Source organism: Taudactylus pleione, unplaced genomic scaffold (genome assembly GCF_031769625.1).
Source record: "Taudactylus pleione unplaced genomic scaffold, aTauple2 ptg000148l, whole genome shotgun sequence".
Lineage (NCBI taxonomy): Eukaryota > Metazoa > Chordata > Amphibia > Anura > Myobatrachidae > Taudactylus > Taudactylus pleione.
The window spans coordinates 498,148-526,097 of NW_028284550.1; the positions used below are offsets into that span (position 1 = coordinate 498,148).

The window sequence follows — 27,950 nt, forward strand, 5'->3', positions numbered from 1 at the left end:
CACACACACAGTGAGCAGCGAGAGAAGGTAACACACACACACAGTGAGCAGCGAGAGAAGGTAACACACACACACAGTGAGCAGCGAGAGAAGGTAACACACACACACAGTGAGCAGCGAGAGAAGGGAACACACACACACAGTGAGCAGCGAGAGAAGGGAACACACACACAGTGAGCAGCGAGAGAAGGGAACACACACACAGTGAGCAGCGAGAGAAGGTAACACACACACACAGTGAGCAGCGAGAGAAGGTAACACACACACACAGTGAGCAGCGAGAGAAGGTAACACACACACACAGTGAGCAGCGAGAGAAGGGAACACACACACAGTGAGCAGCGAGAGAAGGGAACACACACACAGTGAGCAGCGAGAGAAGGGAACACACACACAGTGAGCAGCGAGAGAAGGGAACACACACACAGTGAGCAGCGAGAGAAGGTAACACACACACAGTGAGCAGCGAGAGAAGGGAACACACACACAGTGAGCAGCGAGAGAAGGTAACACACACACAGTGAGCAGCGAGAGAAGGTAACACACACACAGTGAGCAGCGAGAGAAGGTAACACACACACAGTGAGCAGCGAGAGAAGGGAACACACACACAGTGAGCAGCGAGAGAAGGGAACACACACACAGTGAGCAGCGAGAGAAGGTAACACACACACAGTGAGCAGCGAGAGAAGGTAACACACACACAGTGAGCAGCGAGAGAAGGTAACACACACAGTGAGCAGCGAGAGAAGGTAACACACACACAGTGAGCAGCGAGAGAAGGTAACACACACACACAGTGAGCAGCGAGAGAAGGTAACACACACACAGTGAGCAGCGAGAGAAGGTAACACACACACAGTGAGCAGCGAGAGAAGGGAACACACACACACACACACACACACACACACACACACACACACAGTGAGCAGCGAGAGAAGGGAACACACACACACACACACACACACAGTGAGCAGCGAGAGAAGGTAACACACACACACAGTGAGCAGCGAGAGAAGGGAACACACACACAGTGAGCAGCGAGAGAAGGTAACACACACACAGTGAGCAGCGAGAGAAGGTAACACACACACAGTGAGCAGCGAGAGAAGGGAACACACACACAGTGAGCAGCGAGAGAAGGGAACACACACACACAGTGAGCAGCGAGAGAAGGTAACACACACTGTGAGCAGGTTATACACACACACAGTGAGCAGTGGGATAAAGTAACATATAGGCTGATGCAGAGATGTAATAAAGTCAGTCTGCGAGCACATATTGTGGGTTTTCGCACAGAACATTCTCTGGGAGACGGAGGCTCTCACATCCCGGGCTCATCTCTGCTCATGGCTGATTAGGAGTAATGAGGCGCTCTCACATAGACTCAGCGAGGGCGTAAGCTTCAGTCTGAACTCATATGGGATAGGGCTGGTGTAAGTGTGCATGGGTGATGACGGCCGTGACACCAAGTGTACGCGAAGGGACGCTAAGCTCGCAGAGCTGCGTACAAATCCGCAATATGGGCGACCATACGCATTCAGTTCTGTGCAGGCAACATGGGAGCATCTACAGGAAAGCAAAGACAGGAACAAACAACAACTCCCCAATAGGTGGGTGTAATACCAGGTGTGTATGCAGGCAGCATTACCTTTGTTATTCTGCTGGGGTACACGTGCAGCTGGTGCTTGTGGAGGCTTTTTCTTTTTTTTACTTTTAGGGGAGTTCACTGATGCCTAGGAGACAAACACAACCTGTTACATGATGGAAAAGGACAAACGCTCGTGTTGTGCTGGGCAGCTTTCCTTGTACTTGAGGGGGCTCCTGCTTTTACTTACACCCCCCCCCCCTTTACCCTACACACAGTGGGGTTGTGTGACTGTTCATCTGTCGTCATGGTCGAACTGTTGGACACGCAGCATGTCAACAGTGACCATCTCGACATTCATACTGTCTATATGGCTAGGTCGACTAATCATCCCTGGCGGTCTAGTGGTGTCATGCCTTTTCCCAGCGGCTCCAGCTCCTCTACTTTCATGTTTAGACGGATGAGTTCCGGTGGCGATCTCTTAGCAGCAGAGTTCCCTTGAGCATTAAACCCCTTCTCCTAGTGCCTAACCCTAACCCCCCCCCCCCCTGCAGCCTAACCCTAACTCCCCCCGAGAATCACACTCACAGAGAAGGAGATGGGAAATCGGTGACCAGCCACATAGCCCATATGAAGCCAGGTGCGTCAGGGCGGGTGCCCTGTGAACCCTATGGACTTCGAAGAAAGTTTACAAAAGGTAAGTTCTTACCATAACTAATTTTCTTCTTCAGGGTCCATAGGCTCCACAGGGAGACCTTGGGGATGTCCCAAAGCAGTCCTTTTAAGGGTGGGGACGCTCCTGCGCTGAGAGGAGAATCCGGCACCCAAAGGAAGCATCCTGAGAGGCGAAAGTATCAAATGCATAGAACCTTAGAAAGGTCTGAATGGAAGACCACGTGGCCGCCTTACAAAGCTGAACAGCCGAGGCACCACGGCGAGCTGCCCACAGACCGAGTAGAATGAGCAGTAACAGAAGCCAGAACAGGCAAGCCTGCCAGTGTGTAGGCCTCAGAAAGTCAAACGAAGCCATCTGACCAATGTTTGTTTATTGGTCGGCCATCCTTTCTTGTGAAATCCAAAAGAGCACAAATAAGGAGTCTGATCTCCGAAGGGAACTGGTCCGGTCTACAGAAATCCGGAGAGCACGGACCACATCCAATGAGGCCTCACCTGCCGAGAGGTCAGGCGACTGAAAGGCCGGTACAATAATTTCCTGGTTAATATGGAAATTAGAAGCCACTTTAGGAAGAAACTCAGAGCGCGAGTGTCCAGGTGAAATATCAGAAAAGGAGGACGACAGGAGAGCGCCCCCAATTCTGACACCCTCCTGGCAGAAGCAATAGCCAGGAGAAAGAGTCTTAGCTGTTAACAACTTGAGATCCCCCGAATCTAGTGATTCAAATGGATGACCCTGGAGGGCCTGAAGAACAAACGCCAAATCCCAAGGAGCCAAAAGGGAGGTTGAATCCGGAGAACACCTTGTAGAAAGGTGTGGACACCCGGAAGCGGAGCTACCCTTCGTTGGAACCACACTGACAGGACAAAGACATGCACTTTCAACAAGGCCAGTCGTAGGCCGAGGTCCAACCCAGATTAAAGGAATGCCAATATTCTGGAAATACGAAACACCTGAGGGTCATACTCCCCTTGAGCGACACCACTGGAAATATGTATGCCATACTCTGTGGTAGATCCTGGCCGAAGCCTGTTTACGAGCTCTAAGCATCGCGTTGATGACAGAGCCAGAGAATCCTTTGGACCTTATGCTGGGCATACACGGTCAGATAAAATGCCTGTCAGACCGACAGACATTTCATCTGGCAGCCTGCCAGCCGCAGATGTCGCCGACATACACTGTGAGACTTCTCTCACAGTGTATCAGCCCGACATCCGCGCTCAGCCCCCGGGGGAGGAGACATTTCCCTGTTCCTTCCGTCCGTAGGAAGGAACACAGGAAATGTCTGTGTCGGCTGCGCTGGGCATACACTGCCTGATGCGGCCGACAGATTACCGGTATATATCGCATCGGAAGGGCATGCTGGACAATCCACAATTATCGGGGCGATCCGCGGATATCGGGAGGATCGTCCCGATAATTGTAGCGTGTATGGCCAGCATTAGGAGGGATGTCTCAAGAGCCACGCCCTCAAAGACAGATGCTCCAGGTCCGGGTAAAGGCAAGGACCTTGAGACAGGTCCGGACGTTAAGGCAATAGGAACGGAGTGTCGATGGAGAGACTCCGTAAATCTGAGTAACAATGATGTCTGGACAACCTGGAGCCACCAGCAGGACCGTGCCTCAGTCTTGTTGAACTGCCGAAGAACTCGAGGAAGCAGGGATACTGGAGGAAATAGTTACGCAAACTGGAAGGTCCACTTCACTGACAGAGCGTTCGGGATCCAAAAGAGCTACGGACTGAGAGCTACCTGGTTGATCCTGCCAGTAGCATATGCTTGTCTCAAAGATTAAGCCATGCACGTGTAAGTACACACGGCCGGTACAGTGAAACTGCGAATGGCTCATTAAATCAGCTGATGGTGGTAGTGTTTTTATTGGTGGGACGAGCTGTTTGTAGCCACCAAGACAGACAGGGGCACCTCCGGAGAAAGCACCAGCGTCTAAGTTCTGATCCGGTGGGGTAATCTGTTCCATCTGGAGTGGATCAGCCCCTACAGGGATCTTGAATGGGACTGAGCATATTCCACCATGTGGAATGTTGACAGCATGGATCCTAGAACCTGCATCGCCGAGTGTACCGACACCCGGCTACTGTGGAGGCAACTGCGCATTCGCCGTTGTAGGGAGGAGATATTCTCTGGAGTTAGAAAGATTCTCTGCTGATGAGAGTCCAGGAAAGCTGAACCATCCTCTGAGGGAATTAGGGAGGACTTTTTCCAATTGATCAACCACCCGTGCGCTTGTAGACAAGTGATCGTCAGGTGCAGGTGTTGCTGAAGTACCTCCGGAGAACCTGTCCGCCAGCAAAAGGAGGTCGTCCAGGTACGGCAGGAGTCGTATACCCCGACTCCGTAGATGGGCTGCCATGACAGCCATAATTTTGGTAAAGACCCTTGGAGCCGTGGATAGGCCAAAGGGCAGCGCCCCAAACTGGAAGTGTCGTTGCAGAAAAGCAAACCGCACTGAGAAGGCACTATGGGGACATGGAGGTATCCATCCTGAATGTCCAGGGACACCATGTAATCCCCAGTTTCCATAGGCAGTACGATCGTAAAGTTTCCATCCTGAACCTGGGCACCCTGAGGAACTTGTTCAGAGATTTTAGGTTGAGGATAGGTAGATGAGATCCATTCGACTTTTGAACCAGAGACAGAGTAGAATAGTAGCCATTCCGGCGTTGAGACAGTGGAACTGGTACAATTATCCCTGCTTTCAGCAAGGACTCTATGGCCTCCTGGATCTGCAAGGCCTTGTTCTTGTCCAAGGGAGGGCTTGTGCAGAAAAACTGGAGGGGAGGCTTTTTACAGAATGAGAGGGCATACCCCTGAGAGACCACTTCTTTTACCCAAGCATTCTTGGTGGTGTGACACCAGCACTGGGCGAACTGAAGAAGTCGGCCTGCCACCCTGGGATCCCCCAGAGGGAGGCCCGTCCTATCAGGCTGAAGGTTTATCCTCTGATTTGGAAGTAGGGCGTCTGGCGTTCCAGGACTGTTTCTTAGGCTTGGAGGTTGATTTGGCCGCTGATTGTCTAGTAAAACACTGTCCTTTGGCCTTTCCTTGAGAACGAAAAGACCGAAAGAGGTTCTAGCCTTAGAAGGCGCAGAGGCTGATGGCAAAAAAGCTGACTCGACTTAGCCAGTGTGTCTACAATTTTGTACAGGTCCGGGCCAAACAATATCTCCCCATTGAAGGGCAAGATCTCCAGGCTCTTTTTGGTATCAGTATCCGCCCTCCAGGAGCGTAGCCACAGGGAGCAGCGAGAAGATACGGCCGCAGCCGAGACTTTAGAGGTCAGGAGACTGGCATCCAAAGCAGCTTCACCTATATAAGCAGCCGCATCTCTCACGTGGCCCACCATAAGACCTCGGAGCCTCTTCAGGGAAGGTGTCCTCCGGAACATTTACCCAGCTCTCTATCGCCTTGGCCACCCTTGAGATAGCCATGGACGGACGGGCAACAGCCCCTGAGAGAGAATAAATAGATTTCAGGCACGTCTCCACCTTCCTATCTGTATAATCCTTCAAAGGTTTTCCATTCTGCAACATGGTCTGAAAGGCCGTGGAGGAAGTTGACAAACTCTGTACTGAATTAGATAAAACACCCACTCAGGGTGGCTGTACAGTTATTGGCAGTCCCTGGAAGGGAGTGCTAGACTGATGTGGTACCGGAGGGGATTGCATGTACTGCGGTAACTCCTGGTAGTTAGTGACAGTCTGTGGCACAGGAGTAGACTGCAAAAAATGCGGAATACCCTGAGAAGGAGGGATGGCTTGTTGAGGAAACCCCATATGGGGTAAAACGGCCGGGACCGCCAGGCAGTCCGCAAAGGAGGCCAGTACCTGAGAAACCACCACCCAAGGGGGATCCTGTCCTGTAGTTTGGGGGTTTGAAGGGCCAGGTAACTAAGGTTTTTCATGCTGTTGCTGTGCTCCAACACTGACCCGAGGAAACACTGGGGTAGGTCGTTCTAGGGTAGGGCTTCCAAAAAGCAATATCAATATGTACACACATACATACACCCATTTACCTGCTCTTCAGATATTTTGAGGATTAAATACAGTATTTGAATAATCTTTATACTAACATTAGTAATGTAATCATAATATATATTCTCTCTCTGACCTGTAAAGTGATGGGGCTCATCTTAATCCTAACCCCCTACACTGTGGCAGTTACAGTAAGTCAACCGGGGTGGCAACGTTACCTCTCCTATGATCCCAGTATAATAGACAGAAGTCCCTAGGCCGCCAAGCCCATTAGACCAGAACACACACAATTTTGAAAGAAATAGAATTGAATGAAGATCCCTCATTTTCGTCCACTTCCCCCATGGTGTATGCCAGCCAATCCGGTACATAACCAATCACGGGGATGTGGTCTTCACTGAGCTGCTCTTCTCTGCCTCGGTTCACCTTTTTCGGTGTGGTGGAGCGGAACTAACAGGCATCACGACTCCCCCGTCACCCAGAGGCAACTAAATGATCCTACCTGTGAATGGAGCTTGTTGCTGTTCATTCCATCTCCCGCTGGCTCTATCACTCGGAGGCTTTGCGTGCTGTTGCTGTGCTCCAACAGCGGCCCGGGCAAAGACTGGGGTAGATCGTTCTAGAGGAGGGTTTACTAATTACATTACAAATGCGATCATTAATAATGGGCCCATTCATGTGCACTCCACCCCCCCCCCCCATCCTCCCCGTATGTTTCTTATGGTGCTCCAGCCCCCATCTGTAAATCATTACAGACTCTGAGCCCCCCCATACGTAATGTATTGGTGTATTGGGCCCCAGTGTCTGTATTTGTCCTACTGTGCTGTGTACTTTATGTGAATTACAAGATAGACAAGACAACAAGTACCTTCTTAGTGTCTCCCAATCTCTTTCTGTTATTGGCAATAAGCCTCTTTAAGTCCGCCAGACGTTTATGTTGCTCCAATGCTTTAGTGAGGCTCTGTATGACTTCTTGGACAAAGGTGAAGTCATCGTTGCTTTCTATAGAGTAGTTATCCTGGAAGAGACAATAACAGACAGTCAGCAGCGCAGAGAAGGTGTAAGGGGAAAGGCTCGTACCGGGTGCACGTAGCAACAACTAAATGCTCATGACCTTGACTTTATCACAGATACAGCCGTCAGTTTTCTAATGCTGGGTACACACTAGGAACAGGCGCCTGTGACATTTGCATATTGTCGCACAACCGTGGCGGCATGAACGCCCGTCTCTGAATCCGGCCCAATATGCAGTAACAGTTTGGAGTGGGGACATCCTAGCTCAACTCTAAATCACAATATTGCATCTCTTGTATTGCCACAAGTGTTTTTCAGGTGGAAATTAGCATCTTTACCAGAATTTGGCCCAAATCTAAATGAGCGACAAAGTTTTCAAAAGGCTGCCCCGTCACCAGCCGCAACAACCTGCGTCCTTCTGCTGCCGAACCCGCCCAAAAGGACGCCTGTAACTCAGCATGACTGTTCTACGTTCTACATCTCTCTTGCGAGGAGGCCTCTTCCGTAACGCCGTGCAGAAGTGCCGTGGGGTGTAGAGGAAGCTGAAAAAGGGGAAAGCGTAGTACTTTCTGATGTTCAACCCGCAAGGAACCCAGCAGTAATAGCATACAGGGCGCTGTAATTTACACCCTCTCTAGTGGGGACACAATTATTTGTACTAAAGATACAGTGGATAAGCCACTCTGGTAAATAAACACTGATGGTAACACTAACGCAGGACCACTGCCCGTTCGGAATTACTTATGTATTTATCTCTTAATATAGGAACTGAAAAAACAAAATAGCTTGAATCCGGAATTTGCACAATGCCAACACCTGTAACAATTCAGTAGAGAATGTTGGTGAAAACAATATAAAATAAAGCTTTACCAAGAAATCAAACAGCTCTTCGTTGCACCAGAAGCTGTCCATATCACAGTCAGTACCCTAGGAGGGGGAGGGAGAAACATTTAATCAATCACATGACATCATGCTGTTACTAGAGCTCAAACATCACAAATAGAGAGATCACTGCTGAGCGTGCAGTTGTGGGGTTTGCAGTGACTGGTGATAGATATCCGTGGGGACCTGTCTGGTTCACAGCAATAATCTGTATCCTCTGCAGAAAGAGAACCCTTTTACCCTTCAACCCCTGCTCTCTAGTATACATGAACTTTGCTAGGCAAGACTACTCCGCAAATACCAAGCTTATGACCTGCTCCTACACTGATGGGCTTTAGAGAGCGTGAAATATTATGAAGTGGTTCTGGTTAACACATCTGTTACAGTATAATGATTCGCCCCTATTGGCCCGGATTGCGCATTATTGGGCGTTTTCCCATTGGGTCACTAGTGGAAGTAAAAGAATACTATTGGCTATGAGTGCGGCAGCTAATAATAGCTACTAGAACAGCAGAGGCTTCAACAAGACCCTGTGAGGTTTCGAGTGGAAATGTTTTATGCAATATTACTGTACTATTCTATACCTGTAACCATGCAAAGTCACATACATATGGTATGAGACGCATCCTCTGGTAAATGACCCCCAATTAGTAAATGTATCCTGCTACAACAATGGCAAGCATTAAACTCCAGACACTACATTTAGCCTCCTCCAACTACATGTCTAGATAAGACTAGTGGGGACACATTCTGTTTAGCTGAACAAAGCTATGAGCAGACGGGACTGTAAGCAGCTCCATCCCCAGCCTGACATCCTCTCCTATAAGGGTCTGGCCACGCTAGGGGAAAATGCCTCTATCCCAAAGTAGAATCCTACCCTATGTAGCAGTTAGACGGGCTCTCTATAATACAACGTCTATAGAGTCTCAGGGGCCAACTTTTGGGTGCAAACATTACCCCCTCATATGCCATACATAGGCATGGTCAGCAGCAACAGAAATATTTGGGGTGGCGAAAGCACCCACAGAACCGGGCACCTATGCGGCGCTGAATGACCAGAGACGTGATTGGTGGCGGACTGAAGCAGCTTAGAGCACTGATCCCAGACAGGGATAGGAGGATCAGTGGTACGTAAGCAAGCCAATCGGAGCTCACGGACTGACAGACAATCGGCACATTAGAATGACGGCGGCGCTGTGCTTCTAGTCTCGAGGGCTGCTGCAGGCGGCTGGTTGCTTAGTGCGGCTCCAAATCAACACCTGCTGATGCAGGCACACAGGGGAGCAAGGTAAGAGGTGCTGCTGTAGGCAAGAGGGGGAGGGTAAGAGGTGCTGCAGTTACGTGGGAGGCATAATGCAGAAGGGGCATTACTTTGTCACAAAACTGCACACCCTTACGTCTTCTCTATTTCGCTTGGTCTTGGGCGCGAAATGACTGTCTTGCCCAATGTGAAAAAAATCCTAGATCCTGATCAGGTACATGAGTTGTCCCCTCTCCATTATCGGCCATTCGTACATGTGCCACCTTATTTATAACAGTTTCCACTGCACAAGCCCCATCAGGAGATCTAACCAACAGAATGATCAGAGTTGATCATGAATTACAGAGAAGATGAAAAGGGTTCTATGCTGCAGGCTAAACCACAGAAGACGTATTGTACTACTCACCTGCACCACCATAGTACCCCCAGCACTACTGTCATTGTTTACATGAAAAATAAAAAGACATAGACTCGACGTTACTTGGGCTTACGTGCCAATCATTATGTATCCAATTTCAACTTTAAAAAAAAAATAATTTGTTAGTTAATATATCATTTGTAACATCATCAACTGCAGCATGTGGCCCGAGCCAGATTAGAGGCCTGGAGACGGCCGGTCAGAGACCCTGTTCCCCATGGCTGACCCAGAAGTTCCGTTTGTGTGTGTGTGGAGAAATAAAATAATTTGTGGTTAGGGTACAGCGAGAGACAAGCCCTGACAGGCACTATATCAGTCTAGGCGTGCTAGATAAATCTGGGGAGGGATGGCACTCTGACATACCGGTTTGGAAGGTGGATAACTATTATAAAAGGGACCTATCGAAAGTATAGAATTTGCTTACAGACCTTCTCGAAATGGTGGCAAAGTTCAGCCACAACGACCAAACTAATATAGACTGATGGTAATTCGGATAACATGCATCAAACTATGTTTTTATGGGGTTTTTTTACCCCTTATTTTCACAATACAAATTTAGTTTCTGGTGTTAATGTACCATCAAACAAGGAATGGAATCAGTAGACCAGGCAGAAAATAAGGGAACAAAACAATGAACCAAACAATACAAATCAAATATTTATTAGACAATAACAAAAAATAAGTTTTGGCTCCAGTAGTGTGTGTTGGGATAATTGGGACTCGGATATTGTACTGTATATATTACCTGTAACGTTCGGCTCTCAGTTTGGCTTCATAAGCTGATTTTAATTCTAAAACAGAAACAAAGGAAAAGCTTTACAGTACAAACTCCTTACTACACAAGTAATTGGGCCACTATGGTTTATTTCTTCATTCAATAGGGGGCACTTATTTATTCATTCATTGGAGGAACAATTAATTTCCCTATTCAATGGGGGGTACCATTATATATATCTTCATTCAAAGGGGGAAATAGTATTTATTTATTCAATGGGGGCACTATTGATTTCTCCTTTCGCTGGGAGCCATTATTTATTTCTCCATTCAATGGGGAGGGGGACACTTATTTACTTCTGTATGCAAGGGAGGTCACCATTATTTATTTCTTCATGCAAGGGAGGGCACTATTATTTATTTCTTCATACAAGGGAGGGCACTATTATTTCTTTCTTCATGCAAGGGAGGGCACTATTATTTCTTTCTTCATGCAAGGGAGGGCACTATTATTTCTTTCTTCATACAAGGGAGGGCACTATTATTTATTTCTTCATGCAAGGGAGGGCACTTATTTATTTCTTCATGCAAGGGAGGGCACTATTATTTCTTTCTTCATGCAAGGGAGGGCACTATTATTTCTTTCTTCATGCAAGGGAGGGCACTATTATTTCTTTCTTCATGCAAGGGAGGGCACTATTATTTCTTTCTTCATGCAAGGGAGGGCACTATTATTTCTTTCTTCATGCAAGGGAGGGCACTATTATTTCTTTCTTCATGCAAGGGAGGGCGCTATTATTTATTTCTTCATGCAAGGGAGGGCACTATTATTTATTTCTTCATGCAAGGGAGGGCACTATTATTTATTTCTTCATGCAAGGGAGGGCACTATTATTTATTTCTTCATGCAAGGGAGGGCACTATTATTTATTTCTTCATGCAAGGGAGGGCACTTATTTATTTCTTCATGCAAGGGAGGGCGCTATTATTTATTTCTTCATGCAAGGGAGGGCACTACTATTTATTTCTTCATGCAAGGGAGGGCACTATTATTTATTTCTTCATGCAAGGGAGGGCACTACTATTTATTTCTTCATGCAAGGGAGGGCACTACTATTTATTTCTTCATGCAAGGGAGGGCACTATTATTTATTTCTTCATGCAAGGGACGGCACTATTATTTATTTCTTCTGCAAGGGAGGGCCGCCAAGAGTTTGGTCTTTCCCCTCCCCATCGGAAGACCTGTGCACCATAGCATGAGGGGGGGCTGTGCCATTTTGGGGGCACTCTTACACAAACTTGACAAGCAATGGCACCCAGAGAGGCCAGGGCACTAAGAGCTACTATGCACAATACTGGGAAGCTGAAGGGGGGGTTGTATTTAGAAATAAATAAAAAAAAAACTATTCCATTCTTTATTTTTTAGCCACTGACAGGCATTATAGCTCAAACAGCATTCACTTCCACATAATCTCAGTCTTCTGGCATCATTCAATAAGGTCTATTATTAACATGGAAAAAAATTCAAAAGATCAAAAGGTCTAATACAACGATTTCTTCAGTGGTTTGGCCTTCAGTAAACCTGGTGGCAACAGACTGGATGGGTGATAATTACCTAGAAATGTTGTACCTCCGTCATGGATGGTAGAACGGGAGTTAGGTCCATCCCCGCTGGCAGGAGCATTACAGTTCACAAAACGATTGTTACTCTGTTTTCCAACTGTTCAATAATAAAAAACATTTATGTGATATTCATATAATGGGGAAAACAGGAAGACGACGGTAATAAATCGTGCCAGTTTTAGGCAGAAGTTGTCGACATGCCCAAAATAAAAATCAGCATTAGGATACTGCCATTGGTATAGTTACAATGCATGCAGGCACCCTATGGCAGAGGTATTCAACAGGTGAACACGGGATATCTGGGCCGAATAGCCCTGCTGGTTTTTGCTCGCACCCCAAAGAGTTTTTCCCTTCTCGTAATTACTAGTAACGTGCAGAACCCAATTCAAATTCCCAAAGCATTTGTTTACACACCCCACGGGCTGAAAGATTTAGCCCCCATGAGAGAAGGTCTTATCTGGGAAGAGAACATAATATATGGGGGAAACGCATTCATACTGTAAATGATAGGGATATTATACATCACCAGAGTTCTGTGACAATATAAAAGCACAAGGTTGTAAGACTAGAGCTTTTATACACAGAAACCTGTAGTAACGTCTAACACCTGCAATCATTTACAGTAATGGGCACATTATTCCCTATGGTTCACAAGCTTTGCTAATGAGGGCTGAATCAATGACGTCAGTGCTTAACGATTATAAGCAACGCTCAGTTTATACAATTAGTATTTATGAGAGGTTATACATACATTAAATTCACATAACCAAGTCAGAAAAAGTTACAGTAACCCTGATTGCAGATCCTAGTCCTGCTCAGCACCTGTGGTGTAATGCTGCCATAACAGATGGTACCAGGCTAAAGGGCCACACAGGCACAGTAATAAGACATCCCCTCCTGAAGGTGGCAGCAGAGGAAGAAGCAGCTGGCATAGTATAGTAGCCCCCAGTTATTGTATTTATGAAGTACAGTCTGCAGGGTTTGAGGACTCTAGGATTTTTGTAAAAAGTGGGCGAGTACTGTGTATTGTACACAGAGAACAAAAAAAAAAAAAAAGAACACAACAGGTAGATTGCGGGTATGTATACACATTTGCACAATGACGGTGTGTTATTTCCCTATACAAGTACCAACATGCAAATTGTGACATGCAAATTGGTAAGAAAAAAAATAAAATAAAAAAAAAGCCTACCCAGCAGGATGAAAAAGAGAAAGTCTCCCGTATAATAAACTACTGATAATTTATTCATAAACATCAGTCATAAGATTTGGAGACGACTTTCCCCAGATATATGGCAGCAGGGTATGAGTAACTACCAAATTATTTCCAGAGTTATTCTGTCATTCATCTTGCATGGCTTTATGTAACTTAGCATATAAATGATCATTAGTCATAAAACAATGAGAGAGAAAAAAGAGAGATAAAACATACCCCCAGGGAATGACTTTGAATCACCATGTTGTACACTGGCTGGGAACGGAAACAACGCTTTTTCAGCCAACTAAAGTGTTAAAAAAACAAAAACACACAAAATCTAAATTAGTGATTAAAAGTGACACCTGTGTAATTATGGATTTTTTTTTTTTTTTAAGTCTTCGTTTTTATTCATTTTAACATGCCAAGATGGCAACTACGCATTGTTTTGATTGCGTTCCATAAAAAAAATAAAAGAATTGGGAGACTACTCGAGTTCTGCATTGATACCCAACATATTGGTTCAGCTGGAAATACTAGAATTGAGCTTGTGTGTTCAAGTACCATCCACCATGTCCCATCTCCAAGACTTCTCCCGTGCTGCCCCCTAACCTATGGAATGCGCTTCCTCATTCTATCATACTCTCCCTCAACATCCAATTCTTCAAATGCTCCATCAAACCTCATTTCTGCACCCTAGCCCACCATCTCTGCCTTATTCGGCCCTCCCTCCCTAGCCCCTGGTTATCTCCCCAATTTCCCATTCTGTCCCTTTACATTTTAGAACCTTAACTCTGGCAAACAGGACCCTCCCTCCTCGTTTCATCCCTACCCTTAGGCTCTCTAAATCCGTTAACAGATATTCGTTATAACAGGGGTTCTCAGACTATTTTGCTCTGGGACATTATAGGATCCCAACAGTTTACTGCCAAATACTCCCACCCCAAAAAAGGGGGGGGGGGGGGGGGGGGGAGTGGTGGCAGTAAAATGTTGGGGTCCTATAAGGTCCCAGAGCAAAAAAGTCTGAGAACCCCTGTTATAACGAATATCTGTTAACGTATTTAAAGAGCCTGTTTTCGTCACACTTGGGGCATGCCCAGCGCTCTGGGAGCTGCTGGGTATGCCCCCAGTCCCCCTCTCTAGTGAACAAACGTCCCAGCAACCATTCACCACTTGCACTGCTAAGCAGAGCAGCGGGTGAGAAGAGCCCTCCCAACCTCTTCCCTACCTCGGGGCAGTGCCCGAAAAGCAGAACGGTCTCGCCAAAATCAGGATGGTTGGGAGGTATGCATCACCTCGCCATGCCCATCATCCCACTTACTGTATATTTTATGCTCAGTATGCCCCCCGCTCCCATCATACCACCTATATTTGAACGCACAGGTCTCTGTCATTCACTTACAGCAGGTGCTCTTCTTTGTGCCACAAGATGGTGCTGGCTGTGGCCGGGGCCGACAGGCTGGTGCCCACTGGGTGCACTGCTGGCTGGGGCAGCAGGTTGGTCCCCGCTGGGCGCACTACTAGCGCTGTTGCACTGTTGCAGGGTCTTAAATCAGGTAGAAACAGGATAACACAGAGTTAAAAGTAGGTACAGATTGATAGGACTTTAAGGTTCAGCCAGGAGTTTTAGGGTTTTGCTGGGCTTTGTGGTGATCCAGGTGTATGCACACTGTGTGCTGGCTTATGCACAGTGGTGGCGGTGGGATCTCTAATATAGTATGTGGTAGTGGAACTATGGGATCTATACACTCCAAACCAGTTGGAGTTACTCAGGGGCACGGAGGATGGACAGAGAAGGTGCTGTGGGTAACCCGTGCATGTCGCGCCTGTGTGTCTTTCAATAAACAGAGGAGTTCCCCTAACAAGCCGGGCATACCGCTAGCGGATCATGCATCGCTGTGGGCATTCAGCATTTGCTTGCGGAAGTGGGCGGCACAGTTTGGGAACCGCTGCGCTGTAACTATTCCTACACTTTTAATCATGTACATAGGTACTTTGTTTTGGATCTTTGCTACGTACGGAGCTGCAGAAATTTGTGGCGCCTTATAAATAAATGCTAATAAAAAGAAGAGTTATGGTAAAAACTTACCCTTGTTAACTCTCTTTCTTTGAAGTCCATAGGGAGACAGTGGGGACTTGGAGGACTGGACACCAACAGCAAAGCCTTTTCAATCCCAGGATGCTCCAGTCCTTCCCCCCCTATACCCCGCCCACAGCCTGAGGGCACTTTAGTTTTGTTAACAAGCGCAAGGCAGGAGCAGTACAGGAGAGAAGGAAGACTGGTACACTGAGGAATCACACTATCACACAGAGAAGGAAACAAGTGACCAAGAGAAGAAACACGTAGAAGCCAGGTGCGTCAGGGCGGGCGCCCTGTGGACCCTATAGACTTCAATGAAAGAGTTAACAAGGGTAAGTTTTACCATAACTCTCCTTTTTTTTCTTCAAGGTCCATTGGGCTCCACAGGGAGACAATGGGGATTTCTCAAAGCAGTTGTTCATGGGCGGGGACGCTCCTGAGCTGAGAGGGGAACCCGGCGCCCGGAGGAAGCATCCTGAGAGGCAAATATATCAAAGGCATAAAACCTAAGAAAGATATGGACAGAAGACCACGTGGCTGTCCTGCATAGTTGTTCAGCAGAGGCGCCATGTCGGGCTGCCTATGAGGGACCCACAGAGCGAGTATAATGAGCAGATACTGTAGCCGGTACAGGAAGGCCAGCCTGCGTGTAAGCCTGTGAGATAGTCATGTGAATCCATCTGGCCAAAGTCTGATTGTTAGCAGGCCATCCCTTCTTATGGAATCCATATAAGATGAAGAAGGAAACTCCTGGGAGAGGCCCATCTGGGATCTGAGCATATGGGGGGGGGGGGGGGAACCTTGTTCCACCAGGAGACAATCAGGTGTTGTAAGGGGCCTAGAGTGAAACTGAGCGAACTCCACCACGTCGAAGGTGGACTCCATGGATCCTAGGGTCTGCATTGCAGAGTGAATTGACACTCGCCGTCTGTGTAGTGGTCTGCGCACCCGGTGCTGTTAATACTGAGATTTTGTCTGCTGTTAGGAAGATTCTCTGGACTCAAGAGTCGAGGAGGGCTCCCAGATGTACCATTCTTTGAGAAGGTGTTATGGAAGGCTATTCCCAGTTGATCAGCCAACTGTGCAATTGTAGAAATGGTTACCTGTAGATGGCGGTGAAGAATTTCTGGGGAGCTGGCCAACAGCAATAAATCGTCTAAGTATGGGAGCAGTCTGATCCCTTGACGACGAAGGTAGGCCGCCATAACTGCCACGGTCTTGGTAAAGACCAGAGGAGCCGTAAAAAGGACAAAAGGCAGGGCTTGAAATTGGTAATGTTGCTGTAGTATAGCAAACTGGAGATATTGCTGATGAGAAGATGCTATAGGTAAGCGGCCTGAATGTCTAGAAACACCATAAATTCCCCAGGCTCCATAGCCAGGACAAGAAAGAGTGTAGGGTTTCCTGTGCATTAGACGCCTTACTTGTCCCCTTGAGTCCCGGCTGCAGTCTGGGGAGCCTTGCAAGCTAGGTCCCCCTCAGAGCCCCGCCTGGAGTACTTAGCCGAGGGCTGGTGTCACGGTGCCGCGGAGGGGTGATGGAGCAGCAGTGCAGGCGTCCAAAGGACAGTCTTTGGCTGTTGCTCTTGAAGTAATAGAAATGAAAGTTAAATCATAAAATAAGCTTGGCCTGCTTAATAGCAGCCCCACTGTTAAAACGGACCCAGCTCCTGCCAGGTACCAACAAAACAGAGTTGCCCTCAGCTGTGGCTGGTGTATAGGGGGAAGAACAGAAGCATCCTGGGATTGAAAAAGCTTAACTGCTGGTGTCCAGTCCTCCAAGTCCCCATTGACTCCCTGTGGAGCCCTATGGACCCTGAAGAAATATTATTAAAAAAAAAAATGTTCCTTCTGAATCTACTAGTCAGTACTGATTAATCTTTACATTTCTAGGGGGATATATATCAAGCAATGAAAAGCGGGGAAAAGTGGACCAGTACGACGTTACCTATAGCAACCAATCAGCTTCTGCCTATCATTTTATAGAATGTACTGGACAAATGCTACATCAATGCGGATTGGTTGCTATGGGCAACTTCTTCACTCTTCACGGTTTGATAAATCACCCCCCTGGCTTTCCCATGACCATGCTGGCTGTTGTGTGGACTATGGGCTCGATTCAGACCCGGTCGCTAAGCCGCGCTCTCTCGCAGCCCAAAGGGACCGGGTATGCAAATTCCGCGATCGCACTGTCTGGTGTAAGGACGCCCTCTATGTCTTCGAGAGCTACGGCAGAGCGAGCGCCGGTCTAAAGACGCCCACTTTTCTTTATTAACACATCATCTCCAGGAAATGTATGATTACTCAGAACAATCGGAGCTGCTCGCAACCCTTGAGGTCGACCCTACCCCACCGCAAGCACTGCGATCACTGCAGGCTGAAATACAACCAAGTGACGTGTACAATGACGCCTCCATGCTAATTATGCACACCCATAAAACGCCATTTAGACGCCCAGACACGCCGGCGTTCGCAGCACCACTCCCCCGTTCACAAGCACCTTCCCGTTACCACCCACAAACGGCGCTGTCACTAAAAGTAGCGTCAGGTCTGTGTACTACGAGGGCACAACTCCCGAGCGCAGCGACTGGTTCGCGCATGCGTATTTTGCCGTATACGCATGCGTCAATGGGCGACAATTGCCCATAGCGTGCGTCCGCGGCTTAGCGTCCGGGTCTGAATCGGGCCCTATGTACGAAAATACAACAGTAAGATATCGCCCTCCAGCCTAAAATGATTAAAGTACGGAACCTCACCCTTATCTTATGCCTTCCGTAAGTCTTTTCAGCATCGTAGCACTTATGCAGTATCTCCTCACATTTGTCTACGGTGTTACATCGGAAACGCTTTCCCACTTGACCCTTGTTTCTCTGAAAGAGAAAACAAAAAACAAAACTAGTTTAGCCAGAGGCATCAATGTGGCATTTTCCTGAGGTAACAAACATTATAGGATAACTAAAGGTGCCGCTTGTAACAGTATACACAGATTCCTCCTCACACATCATTGCTGCATACAGCGGCGCTTCAGGTCCCATGCGAGGTTGCTAGCGACGGTCGGCCTTTTTTGCAGAAAATGTGACCTGGGGGGGGGAATTCAATTAGCCACAGTAATTTACCGCAGGCCGATTGATCCCTCGGGGATATTTAATTAGACCCGAAGGCAGCCCGCAGACTGCACTTAACAGGGATTCTTTCTCGTGTCTGGTCAAGCCCCCCCCCCCCCAAAAAAATAGCCCGTTCACGGGTGCTAAGACCCTGTTAAGAAAAAAAGTCCATGAACGGGATACGTTCAATATCTCGACCGTGAAGATTCCGGCGGTCAGACTGCCGATGCCGGAATCCCGAAGGTAAGTAGCGGGGTTCGGGGGAGGGTTATATCTAGGCATTAGGGGTAGGGTTAGGTTTAGGCACCAGGGAAGGAGGGTTAGGGGTCGGGATGCCGGCATTGGGATTCTGACTGCCGGGATCACGAACGCTGGAATCCCGTGCCCAACCCCAGGGAACTTATCACGGATGTGTTTACGCCCATTGACATGTGTTATGTGCGTTAAGGATCGCAGGTGAACGAGGATGGAATGGAAGAGCCCCAGGCGTTGAAGCCTGAGGCTAGCACCCTTTTCCACTCCTGTTAAATTAACAGGGCTAACTGAATTCCCAACTTAGACGCAATGCGACCAACACGCACAAAGAGACTGCGCTGATTAATTTGATTTGCAACACTTGTATATCTGTGTACGACTGAGTCTCTGCGCCAGCATACTAAGTGCTACGATGACGCAGCCACTCACAGATATACACATCAGTAAATTCTCCTGCTGCGTCCTAGAGACATCACGCTGCAACAGACGCATTTTCAGCAAAAAGAAAAAAGGCCCAAAGCTAGCTAGCACGGGACATGGCGGCTCACACGCGTCGGGCATCTCACGCCAGGTGGCGTATCGTGGCTAGATATACGAGTACATCTGACTGTACAAGCAGCAGTGCTACAGAAGAGCGCATGGTTACTGAGAGGTCATTTTATTATTACCTCACTAGGGGGGGGGGGGGGTCTCCAGAAATTATGGAAGCGTGGCCACAGTAAATGCACAGCTTTCTTTAAGGTCCCAAACCAATTATAACGCTTCACTGGAGGAGAGGAGAAACGCGTGGGTTGACTGGTTAAATATCTATGGGGTACAGGTCAGTTCAATGTCTTTTTCGGGCAACCTGGTGGAATCCGTGTGTTTGGCATAAGCAGTGAAAAAGTTTGAGCTCTGCTAAAAACTAAGGGAGTTAGGGGGTGGCGCTGTGGAATAAAAGGGGCTATTGGATACCCTGCTCCTTCCAATATCCAACACTTGGACTGTGACTTCCTGCTCGCGTCCATTCCCCTCACTATGTCTCTATATCGTCACATACAGCCCTGTCAATACAATCACACATGTTGTCGGGTCACTACCGCTCCCTAAAATAGTTTGTGCTGCTGTGAGCCTTCTGATCATCTGAATGGCTAAAAGTGTGGCCCATCCTCATACTTCAAAAATGATTAAAAAATTTTTAAAAAAGTTACTTTAACATTAGTCAATTACAATAAACAATGCATTTACCAAGTACATAATCCGATGGGGAGGTGCGGTAACATGGATAAAGCACTGCTTAGCATTGCCAAAAAGTTTGCACAATTTGCAATGATAAATGATTATCCCATTGACATCCTGGCTACACTGGGAGATGTATTCAAGACCTGGTGGAAGAGAGACAAAATGAATGAGACTTTAGTGTGACAAGCATCAGCAATGTTCTCATGGGACAGATTATCTACAGGTGATGTACAAATGGGTCCTCAAAGGCCTTTGCTCTAGGCACGCCAAATAGTCCTTCTTGGCACGCTTGGGCTCTTGCCAAGGGTTGCCAAGGCAACCTCCTTTGATCATAAGAACGTTTTCGGCTTATTCACACCTCTAAAATGACAAGCTACAAAACTACAATGCTAGCGTATGCTGACCAATGGGGCTTGCGACATTCGCACATCTGTGCGCGACCAAGTCGCAACACGCTGTAAAACGGTTTACAATACGAGCAACCGTTATTCCTCCCATCAATTTTCGCTAAGCAGAACCTGCAGCTTTGTACATAGGTTGTACTAATTGCAACCAAGCATCTCTATGGTTCACTGTGAGTGGCTACAATGCAACGAAGACGGAATATTTAGGGGAAAAGTATGCTGTGCCCATTCCAGTGCTTCTACGTCGTACAAATCGTCTCACTCCGTATGGCATAAAGGCACTAGATATATGAGAATGGTGAAACCCATGTCAAGATGCAAGCAGGATTAACCGGATCTTGTGTAGATTGGAAGAGTAACCTCCTATAACCTCCCAAATCCAATCTCAATGTGCTCAAAACATTGAATGGAGCTGCAAAAAAAACAAACAAACCCCAATTTCCCCGAATGCAAGTAACGCGGCGAGGGTCACGGAAGAGAAGGGCTTCCATTTTCAAACCCGTTTTCAGGCATTGCGTGCTAGTACATGCACAAAACAGGAATGAGGCATGCTTGGACCTCTACACACACTAGTCATGCGAATCCATCTGGCCAGAGTCTGGTTGTTAGTTGGCCATCCCTTCTTATTAGGGAGGAGCATCTCAGGAAGCAGCAAGATCGCAGTGGAATGGCTCTGAGCTGGGGGAGGGGCCGGTGGGAGAGCACCTTGTCCACTATGCCGACTTCAACCACCAGGTCTCCTGGCCCTACAAAATGCCCTGCGCCAGTAGTCTAGTACAGTCCCGGACGAACCCGTGTCCACGGCAGTGCCTCCGGTCTGTCTTCGAAGACCGGAGGTAAGACTGCACATACACGCAGAACCTCGCCTTACCTGTCCCCTTGTTCCCGGCTGCAGTCTGGGGTCCAGGGAGCATCTGCTAGCTAGGTCCCCCACAGAGCCTCGCCGAGAGTACCTAGCCGAGGGCTGGTGTCACGGCAGAGGAGGGGTGATGGAGCAGCACTGCAGACGCTCCTGCCGGACACCAACGAAACGGATTTGCCCTCTGGCTGTGGGCGGTGTATAGGGGGAAGGACCGGAGCATCCTGGGATTGAAAAGCTTTGCTGTTGGTGCCCGGTCCTCCAGGTCCCACCTACACCCCATTGTCTCCCCTGTGGAGCCCTATGGACCCTGAAGAAGAAACATAAAATAAAAGCTTGGGGCTGTCCCATTGTTCTCAAAGGTGCACCTGCTTCTGCCAGCACCAAATGAAAAAACTGGCTGCCTGTGTATGGGGGCGGGGTATATGTGGAGGAGGGTCGGTGCACCCTGGAAGCTAAAGCTTTAACTGTTTGGTGAACGGCTCACTCCAACCAACTATAACCCATGGTGATCCCTGTGGACCCCCTATGGACCCGGAAGAAGAAATGTTACAGAATGGCGAGAGGTTCACTTTAATGAACCCAACACCTTTTAGTAAAGAAATCTGTCTATGGTACTGATGTAAGTAAACAGTATGCTAACCAATTTACTACATAGCATAAGAACACTCCCATTTTACCAACAAAAGGTTCCTTATCCCCCATTGCTTCGATTTTCTCCTCCAGGGTTTTAAATTGATCGGTAGCAGCCTTGTGCCGTCGTCTCTTCTCCTGTGTGACACAAGAAGGCAGTTCGTAGATTACAATGTTAGTACATAACATCCACAGCCTACAAACTTGGCAGTCGCATGATCGGGAAATTCTTGCACTAAACCCCCAAAAATGAATGCAATGATCTCCTATGTTAACAGAAACACACACAAATGATATTGTAAATAGGAGATTGATGGTGTGATTTACCTTAACTTGAATGTGTTATCTGTGTATGCAGAATATTAGTCAGTCAATAACCCTGAAAAAAAGCTCTCCTTCCAATTAATGTCCTCGAGCTAAGACCAGTTCTAGGGGGGGGGGGGATCTACTCCAGTCTCAGCTCTTCGTTCAGGGCAGGCCCTGAGAACCCATATGACAACGCCACTGCTGTGACGTACATAAACCAACAAGGTTAAACCCGAAGCTCCTTCACAATAGCAGAGATGACCAAGATCTTACGCTGGGCAAAGAGGTTCGTTCTGGCGATATTGGCAGTCTTCATCCCAGGTATAGACAACTGGGAAGCAGATTATCTCAGCCAACATGAGGTTCATCCTGGGAAGTGGTGCCAACACCCAGGGGTTTCAGCTGGTAAAATGATGGGGTCTTCCTGGGGTGAAAACGTCTGGGTTTTCTTTTTCCACCGATTCCCATGATTCAACATGTCCTCAAGAAGGTCAAGGCGTATAAGGTTCCAGTCATTCTGGTGGCAGGGGAAGCTTCATGAGATCTTGCTAGTTTTTGGTGCTAGACCACTGTGTACAATATCTTGGTATGAGCTTTCCATTTGGCATGCCTATTTTTTCATCTTCTGGTCTCATTTGACACTTAAAGCAGATTGTGTATCTTGCATCGGTCTACAAATTATTCTAAAGTGCACAATTACTTTCATTAATGCAGGGCTTGACAATTTTTTCTAAAATCTAGGAGCCACGACGAAAGTGTAGGAGCCAGACCACCGTCCCACCCAAAAAAAAATTACAGGAGTGAGGAGCACAGCTCTGTGTGTTATACACACTATACTCGTCCACAAAATGGTCACAGTTGAATGGATACAGTAAAATGGAGGCCCCTCACTGCTCATCTCCCCTGCTCCACTACCCACCCTCCAGCAATAAATAACCACATTTCACAAAAAACTATGGTGCCAGAAAGTACAACAAACCCCCCCTCCCCTCGTGGTCACACCACTATCCCTCTGAAGCCGCTCCGCAATCCCTGGTCACGCATAGACCCTATTACTGGAGAGCATTATACAGCCGGAGATAGGAGACAGTAGACAGCCGGGACGTACAGGATAATCAGCGTAGACTGGGACAGACAGCAGGGATCAGAGCAGGCCAGGATGCAGAGGAGTAGTCAGCACAGGCTGGGACGGACACAGGCACAGCAGTCACCACAGGCGACACTCAGCACATGCACTCCTATGCATGATATGAACACAGCAATACTATAGGCACGAATATCCGCCGGAGCTGATGAGGATCTGCTTCCTCCCTCACTGCAAAATCTGGTAGCCAGGCAGCAAAATCTGGTAGCCATGGCGACCTGGCCCCCGGGATTTGTCGAGCCCTGCATTAATGCATACCCTTTTTGCTTTAATCCTTTTTAATAAATGTACTCTTAGTTTAAAATAGATCGTCTACATCAGAAATCTCATATAGCGCGCCAGGGATGACTATATATTATTTTTTTAAATCTCAAAACCCTCACATAGAAAAAAAATAAATAAATCACATATAAAACAAAAGCAATTCCCAAAGGCGAGGCTTTCTTCCTACCAGAACTTCAATGAGAAAGGCATTACACAAAGTTGTGGTGCTCCACAAAGGCTCCGGGAGGGAAGTTCCTGTGTAAACGCTCCTAGCGGGTGGCAAAGTTAAATGACCAAAGTCCCTTACTGTACAGTCAAGTTTTGCAATTGCTTTTTATCCCAAGGTGATGGGGGGTACTGGCTGCACTTCCTATTTATGTCCATACAAACCAATTGACTGGCCTGATACCAATAATAAGCCAGTCAGAAGCACTGCGGTATACTTCAATGATCCTAAGCTTCAAGGAAGTTTTCCTTCAACGTGTTTTAGTTTGAATTAAATAGCAACGCCGGCTCTATGGCTCAAATCTGATCGGCTAGTTGACATACCAGACTAATGCCAAGAGTAATACTAGTTACGCCTTCCCCTAATTACCTAATCCCCAGACAGGCAGTGCATTATATAGCTCCTTAGAAACAGAGATCGCTGCAGGGAGCTGGTGACTGTCAGTTCCGGCATCTCTTAGAGACCCGCCGGCGGGTGAATCAGCGCCAACGTACCTTACCTGAGTCCCCGGTGTCCGGGCTGCGGTCCTCTGTGCCTGAGGAGGACCCGGCCGAGGTTGCTGAACCGTGGCCAGTGCTGAACGTCCTATAGGGCGCTCTGTGCTGCCCACTCAATGTTAAAGCTGCTTGGTGCAGCCTGGTAGTAAGTACCTGGGTAGCAACATTCAGACATGAGCAGGGTACTTTCCCGGGACTTATGCCCGGGGAAACGCCCTGGTCAGTTGCAGGGTCGGCTGCCCATGAACTTGCAGGATCAGCTACCCATGAGCGTGTGCCCTGGTAGGTACGTTTTAGACATACACGAGATCCTGGATATTTGGCCTGGCAGGCCAAAGTTCCGGGAATCTCAGTATGTCTGAAAGGGGTATAAATCCACTCTGGAGTGATGTAAACATATAGACACACACACCATGCGGTTGAGTACTTAACGCTATGCGTCAGCATAAAATGAATGGGACACAATTTTGATGATTCACTCTTTAAAAGCCATTAACAAAACCTCTTACCACCATCCGTTTGTGAAAAGCTCCTCGATAATGCTGCCTATCGTGGGGGACGTAGCAGATCTATAAAGACACAACAGTTAGTAATACACTAAGAATGAATGTGGGTAAATAGTGGACACGTCTGCTGTAGATACTCAAAATGTTTACAGCGTAATTAATGTAAAGCTTTTTTTAAGCATTTTAACAGTGTTGGCATTATAGCGTTAAAGATGACAGTAAAAGCACGTTTACAGTTATAATGCTGACATAGTTAAAAGGCTTTAAAACAGGATTTAGGGTACTTACCAGTTAAATGTCTCTCCAACTTTATCTGGGGGACACTTTATTACACTTGGGGTTAGAGAGGTATAGTGCGTCAGCGCTTAATAAACTGAATTCTTAGCATTATAAAACCTCCTCCCCTCTAACCCCTCCTCAGTTTGAACTTTAATAGCCTAGGTTAGGTTGAAAAACTATAACCATCTTACCCACAAATTCAACAAATGAGGGAGGGATGAGGGATGAAAGTGTTCCCCAGATGAAGTCACTTCAGGGCAAGTGCCAGAAACCCTGTTTTCTCTTCCTACATCTGGGGGCACTTATAGCGTTCCCGCTAGGCTGTTTTAGCGGGGCGCGGCGCCCTGCCCTCCTTCTGGAGAGCAAAAAGCACCTTGCCCTCTTTCTGGAGGGCAAAAAGCGGCCTGCCCTCACAGCCTGCGGGTGCCGTCTTCACACATGGGACGCAGTGTCCCGCGGGTGGAGAAATGTGCGGTGACCCAGTCACCGCCGGAGAATAGACGCCGGGCGCATGCGCCCGCCATCTACTGTCTCTCTCTGCAGCACTTGGGGGCTGCCCGGCGTGTCCGTAAGTGCCGGGCACGCCCCCAAGTATGACGAAAAGGGGGACGCGTCTTATAGACAGACCCCCTTTTCATGACCACGCCCCCTTTCCGGGCGCGCACACAAGGTTGCCCTCTCTAGCTCCGGCGCCCTGCCTGCCACCGGAGCTAGAGTGAACACTAACTTAATTAGACTTGGGGATGTACAAACGCTTACCCCCTGAGTTACAAAATATGTGGGTCCCAGGGACACTCCACTTTACAAAAATTGGGTCCTACATGACCATTTATGCTTTAGAGCTCCCCATATGCCACCACATATCCCCACATGCCCCCAACAGCATCAGATATCCCCACATGCATGTTTAATGCCTCCATGATCTTATAGGCGATATGACTTGTCTGTACACAAAGCCCATAGTGAATAAGTAGGCTTACCGTATCATCCCTTTAAACTGGGACACTGATGGATTACACAGGTTCTGTGGCCCATTAAAACCAGGTGAAATCCAGGCATGAAGTCAGCCAGCCACAGAACCTGTGTAATTAATTCACGAGTGTCCTGTTTTAAAGGGATATTATGGTTAGCCTATGAATAACGTTTTAGGCAATAAGAGGCATATTTATCTAAGGATATATGTGGTATATCCTAGAAGGCAACCATTTTCTGAGGTGATGTATATATATATTAAAAACTACCGGGATGTATGTACAGGAGACCACACTAGATATACCAGATATCTGCTGTAATGCCGTAGTCTTGTTAGGGCAGGCAGGGGGCGACTTTCAGAAAGGGACACTCCGCGCGCCCGAAAAAGGAGTGTGGTCATTTAGAAAAGGGGACGTGTCCTTGAGATGCATCCCCTTTTCATCACTGTAGGGGGTGTGCCCAGCACTCAAGGAGATGCTGGGCTGCCCTCAAGGCAAGCTCTCCTTGCAGTGTGAATACATGCCATGCCGGTCACTGTGGCACACGAGAGGGGATGGCTGTTTTAGCTTTGCACTGTATAACAGGCCTTATTCATGTTACGTCACACAGTAGTGCCCCTTATAAACACATTTATGCCACGCAGTAATGCCTTTTACACATTATACCACATATTAATGTCCGGCCTTTACACATTATGCCACACAGTAATGCCCTTTACACATTATGCCACTCAGCAGCGCCCAGTCTTTACACATTATGCCACACAGTAATACCCATTACAAATTATGCCACACAGCCATGCCTGGCCTTTACACATTATGCCGCACATTAATACCCCTTACAAATTATGCCAAGCAGTAATGCCCTTTATACATTATGCATCCCAATACAGTGCTCGCCCTATATTGCTTTAAACTTTACAAAAATGATACTTACGGCACACGTTCCCGACTCGGTCTTTTTCGCACGTTTGACGAGATCCATATTTCTTCTCTCTTGTTTTTTATAAAAAAAAAACCACTATAAAAAAATAAAATTGAAATGAATAAGAAGTATTCTGAAAAGGATTAAACATACATATGGAGCACTGTTAGGCTATGAACACACAGCTTTGTGCATAACACGAAGCTTTGATGGGTATTCCTATAGGACTCTATTACACTTTACTGATAGTTTACATTGCGAGTGTTGCAGGTAATTGTGAAATGGAGGCGAGACGGAGCGTACACTTGTCAGGAAGCGTTTGCACGAGTCCTTTGGCTTGCAGGAGCCCTGGCATCAGGGAATGGTTAGGTCTAGACTATAGAGGGCTGATGGACCTGTGACGTCACACCCACGTGACCCGGCCTAAAAGGGGGAGGGGCAGGGATGCTAACGGGGGACCAAAAGTGTCCGCTTGCCTCGCTTCGGGCATGATGGCTCGCTGCGCTTGCCACAGATATTTATTCCCCCTCTATGCCCTAGTGGATGGTAACGCAGGAGCGGTCCAGCCTCCTGCAGCGGTCACGTGGTGTATATGTCACAGAGGTCCTTTAGCCACATAGGAAATAGCAGCAACCATCAGGGAATGCTCAGTAGGCTTCCATGAGGGGTGTTATTTAAGGCACATGCAGCATTACTGGTAAGCCACCTGTAGCTATAGTCTACATGTGTGCCCAGTGTACAATGCATGTATCCTGGCTGCATAGATAAACTGGTATATCTAGTCCATCAACTCACCTGATCTGTTTACCAGTGGCAGCTGTGTCTCCTCCTGAAGCTGTAGAACTACAAGTCCCAGCACACTCTGATAGCCTCTATAGATAGCTGCTGGGGATAAATACGGACAATATATTATAT

General features: G+C 47.5%; 1 protein-coding gene across 3 annotated transcripts in view; it reads right to left on the minus strand.

The window, feature by feature from the left end:
• Nucleotides 1-27,950, minus strand: part of LOC148522259 (uncharacterized) — a 67,532-nt gene that overhangs the window by 39,088 nt on the left and 494 nt on the right. Inside the window, exons 2-16 of one of the 3 annotated variants that reach the window (XM_088474165.1) lie at nt 27,831-27,917; nt 27,048-27,131; nt 24,864-24,923; nt 21,965-22,055; nt 20,028-20,164; nt 18,198-18,311; nt 14,765-14,908; nt 13,600-13,669; nt 12,160-12,264; nt 10,576-10,621; nt 9,819-9,846; nt 8,140-8,196; nt 7,124-7,273; nt 6,758-6,874; nt 1,652-1,736 (exon numbers count right to left, since the gene is read on the minus strand). In XM_088474165.1, the coding sequence (XP_088330291.1) occupies nt 1,652-1,736; nt 6,758-6,874; nt 7,124-7,273; nt 8,140-8,196; nt 9,819-9,846; nt 10,576-10,621; nt 12,160-12,264; nt 13,600-13,669; nt 14,765-14,908; nt 18,198-18,311; nt 20,028-20,164; nt 21,965-22,055; nt 24,864-24,923; nt 27,048-27,095 (1,252 nt within the window). In that variant the 5' untranslated portion in view covers nt 27,096-27,131; nt 27,831-27,917. Of the gene's footprint in view, nt 1-1,651; nt 1,737-6,757; nt 6,875-7,123; nt 7,274-8,139; nt 8,197-9,818; nt 9,847-10,575; nt 10,622-12,159; nt 12,265-13,599; nt 13,670-14,764; nt 14,909-18,197; nt 18,312-20,027; nt 20,165-21,964; nt 22,056-24,863; nt 24,924-27,047; nt 27,132-27,830; nt 27,921-27,950 lie in introns of all 3 variants that reach the window. The other 2 variants (XM_088474166.1, XM_088474167.1) reach the window with 2 other exon arrangements.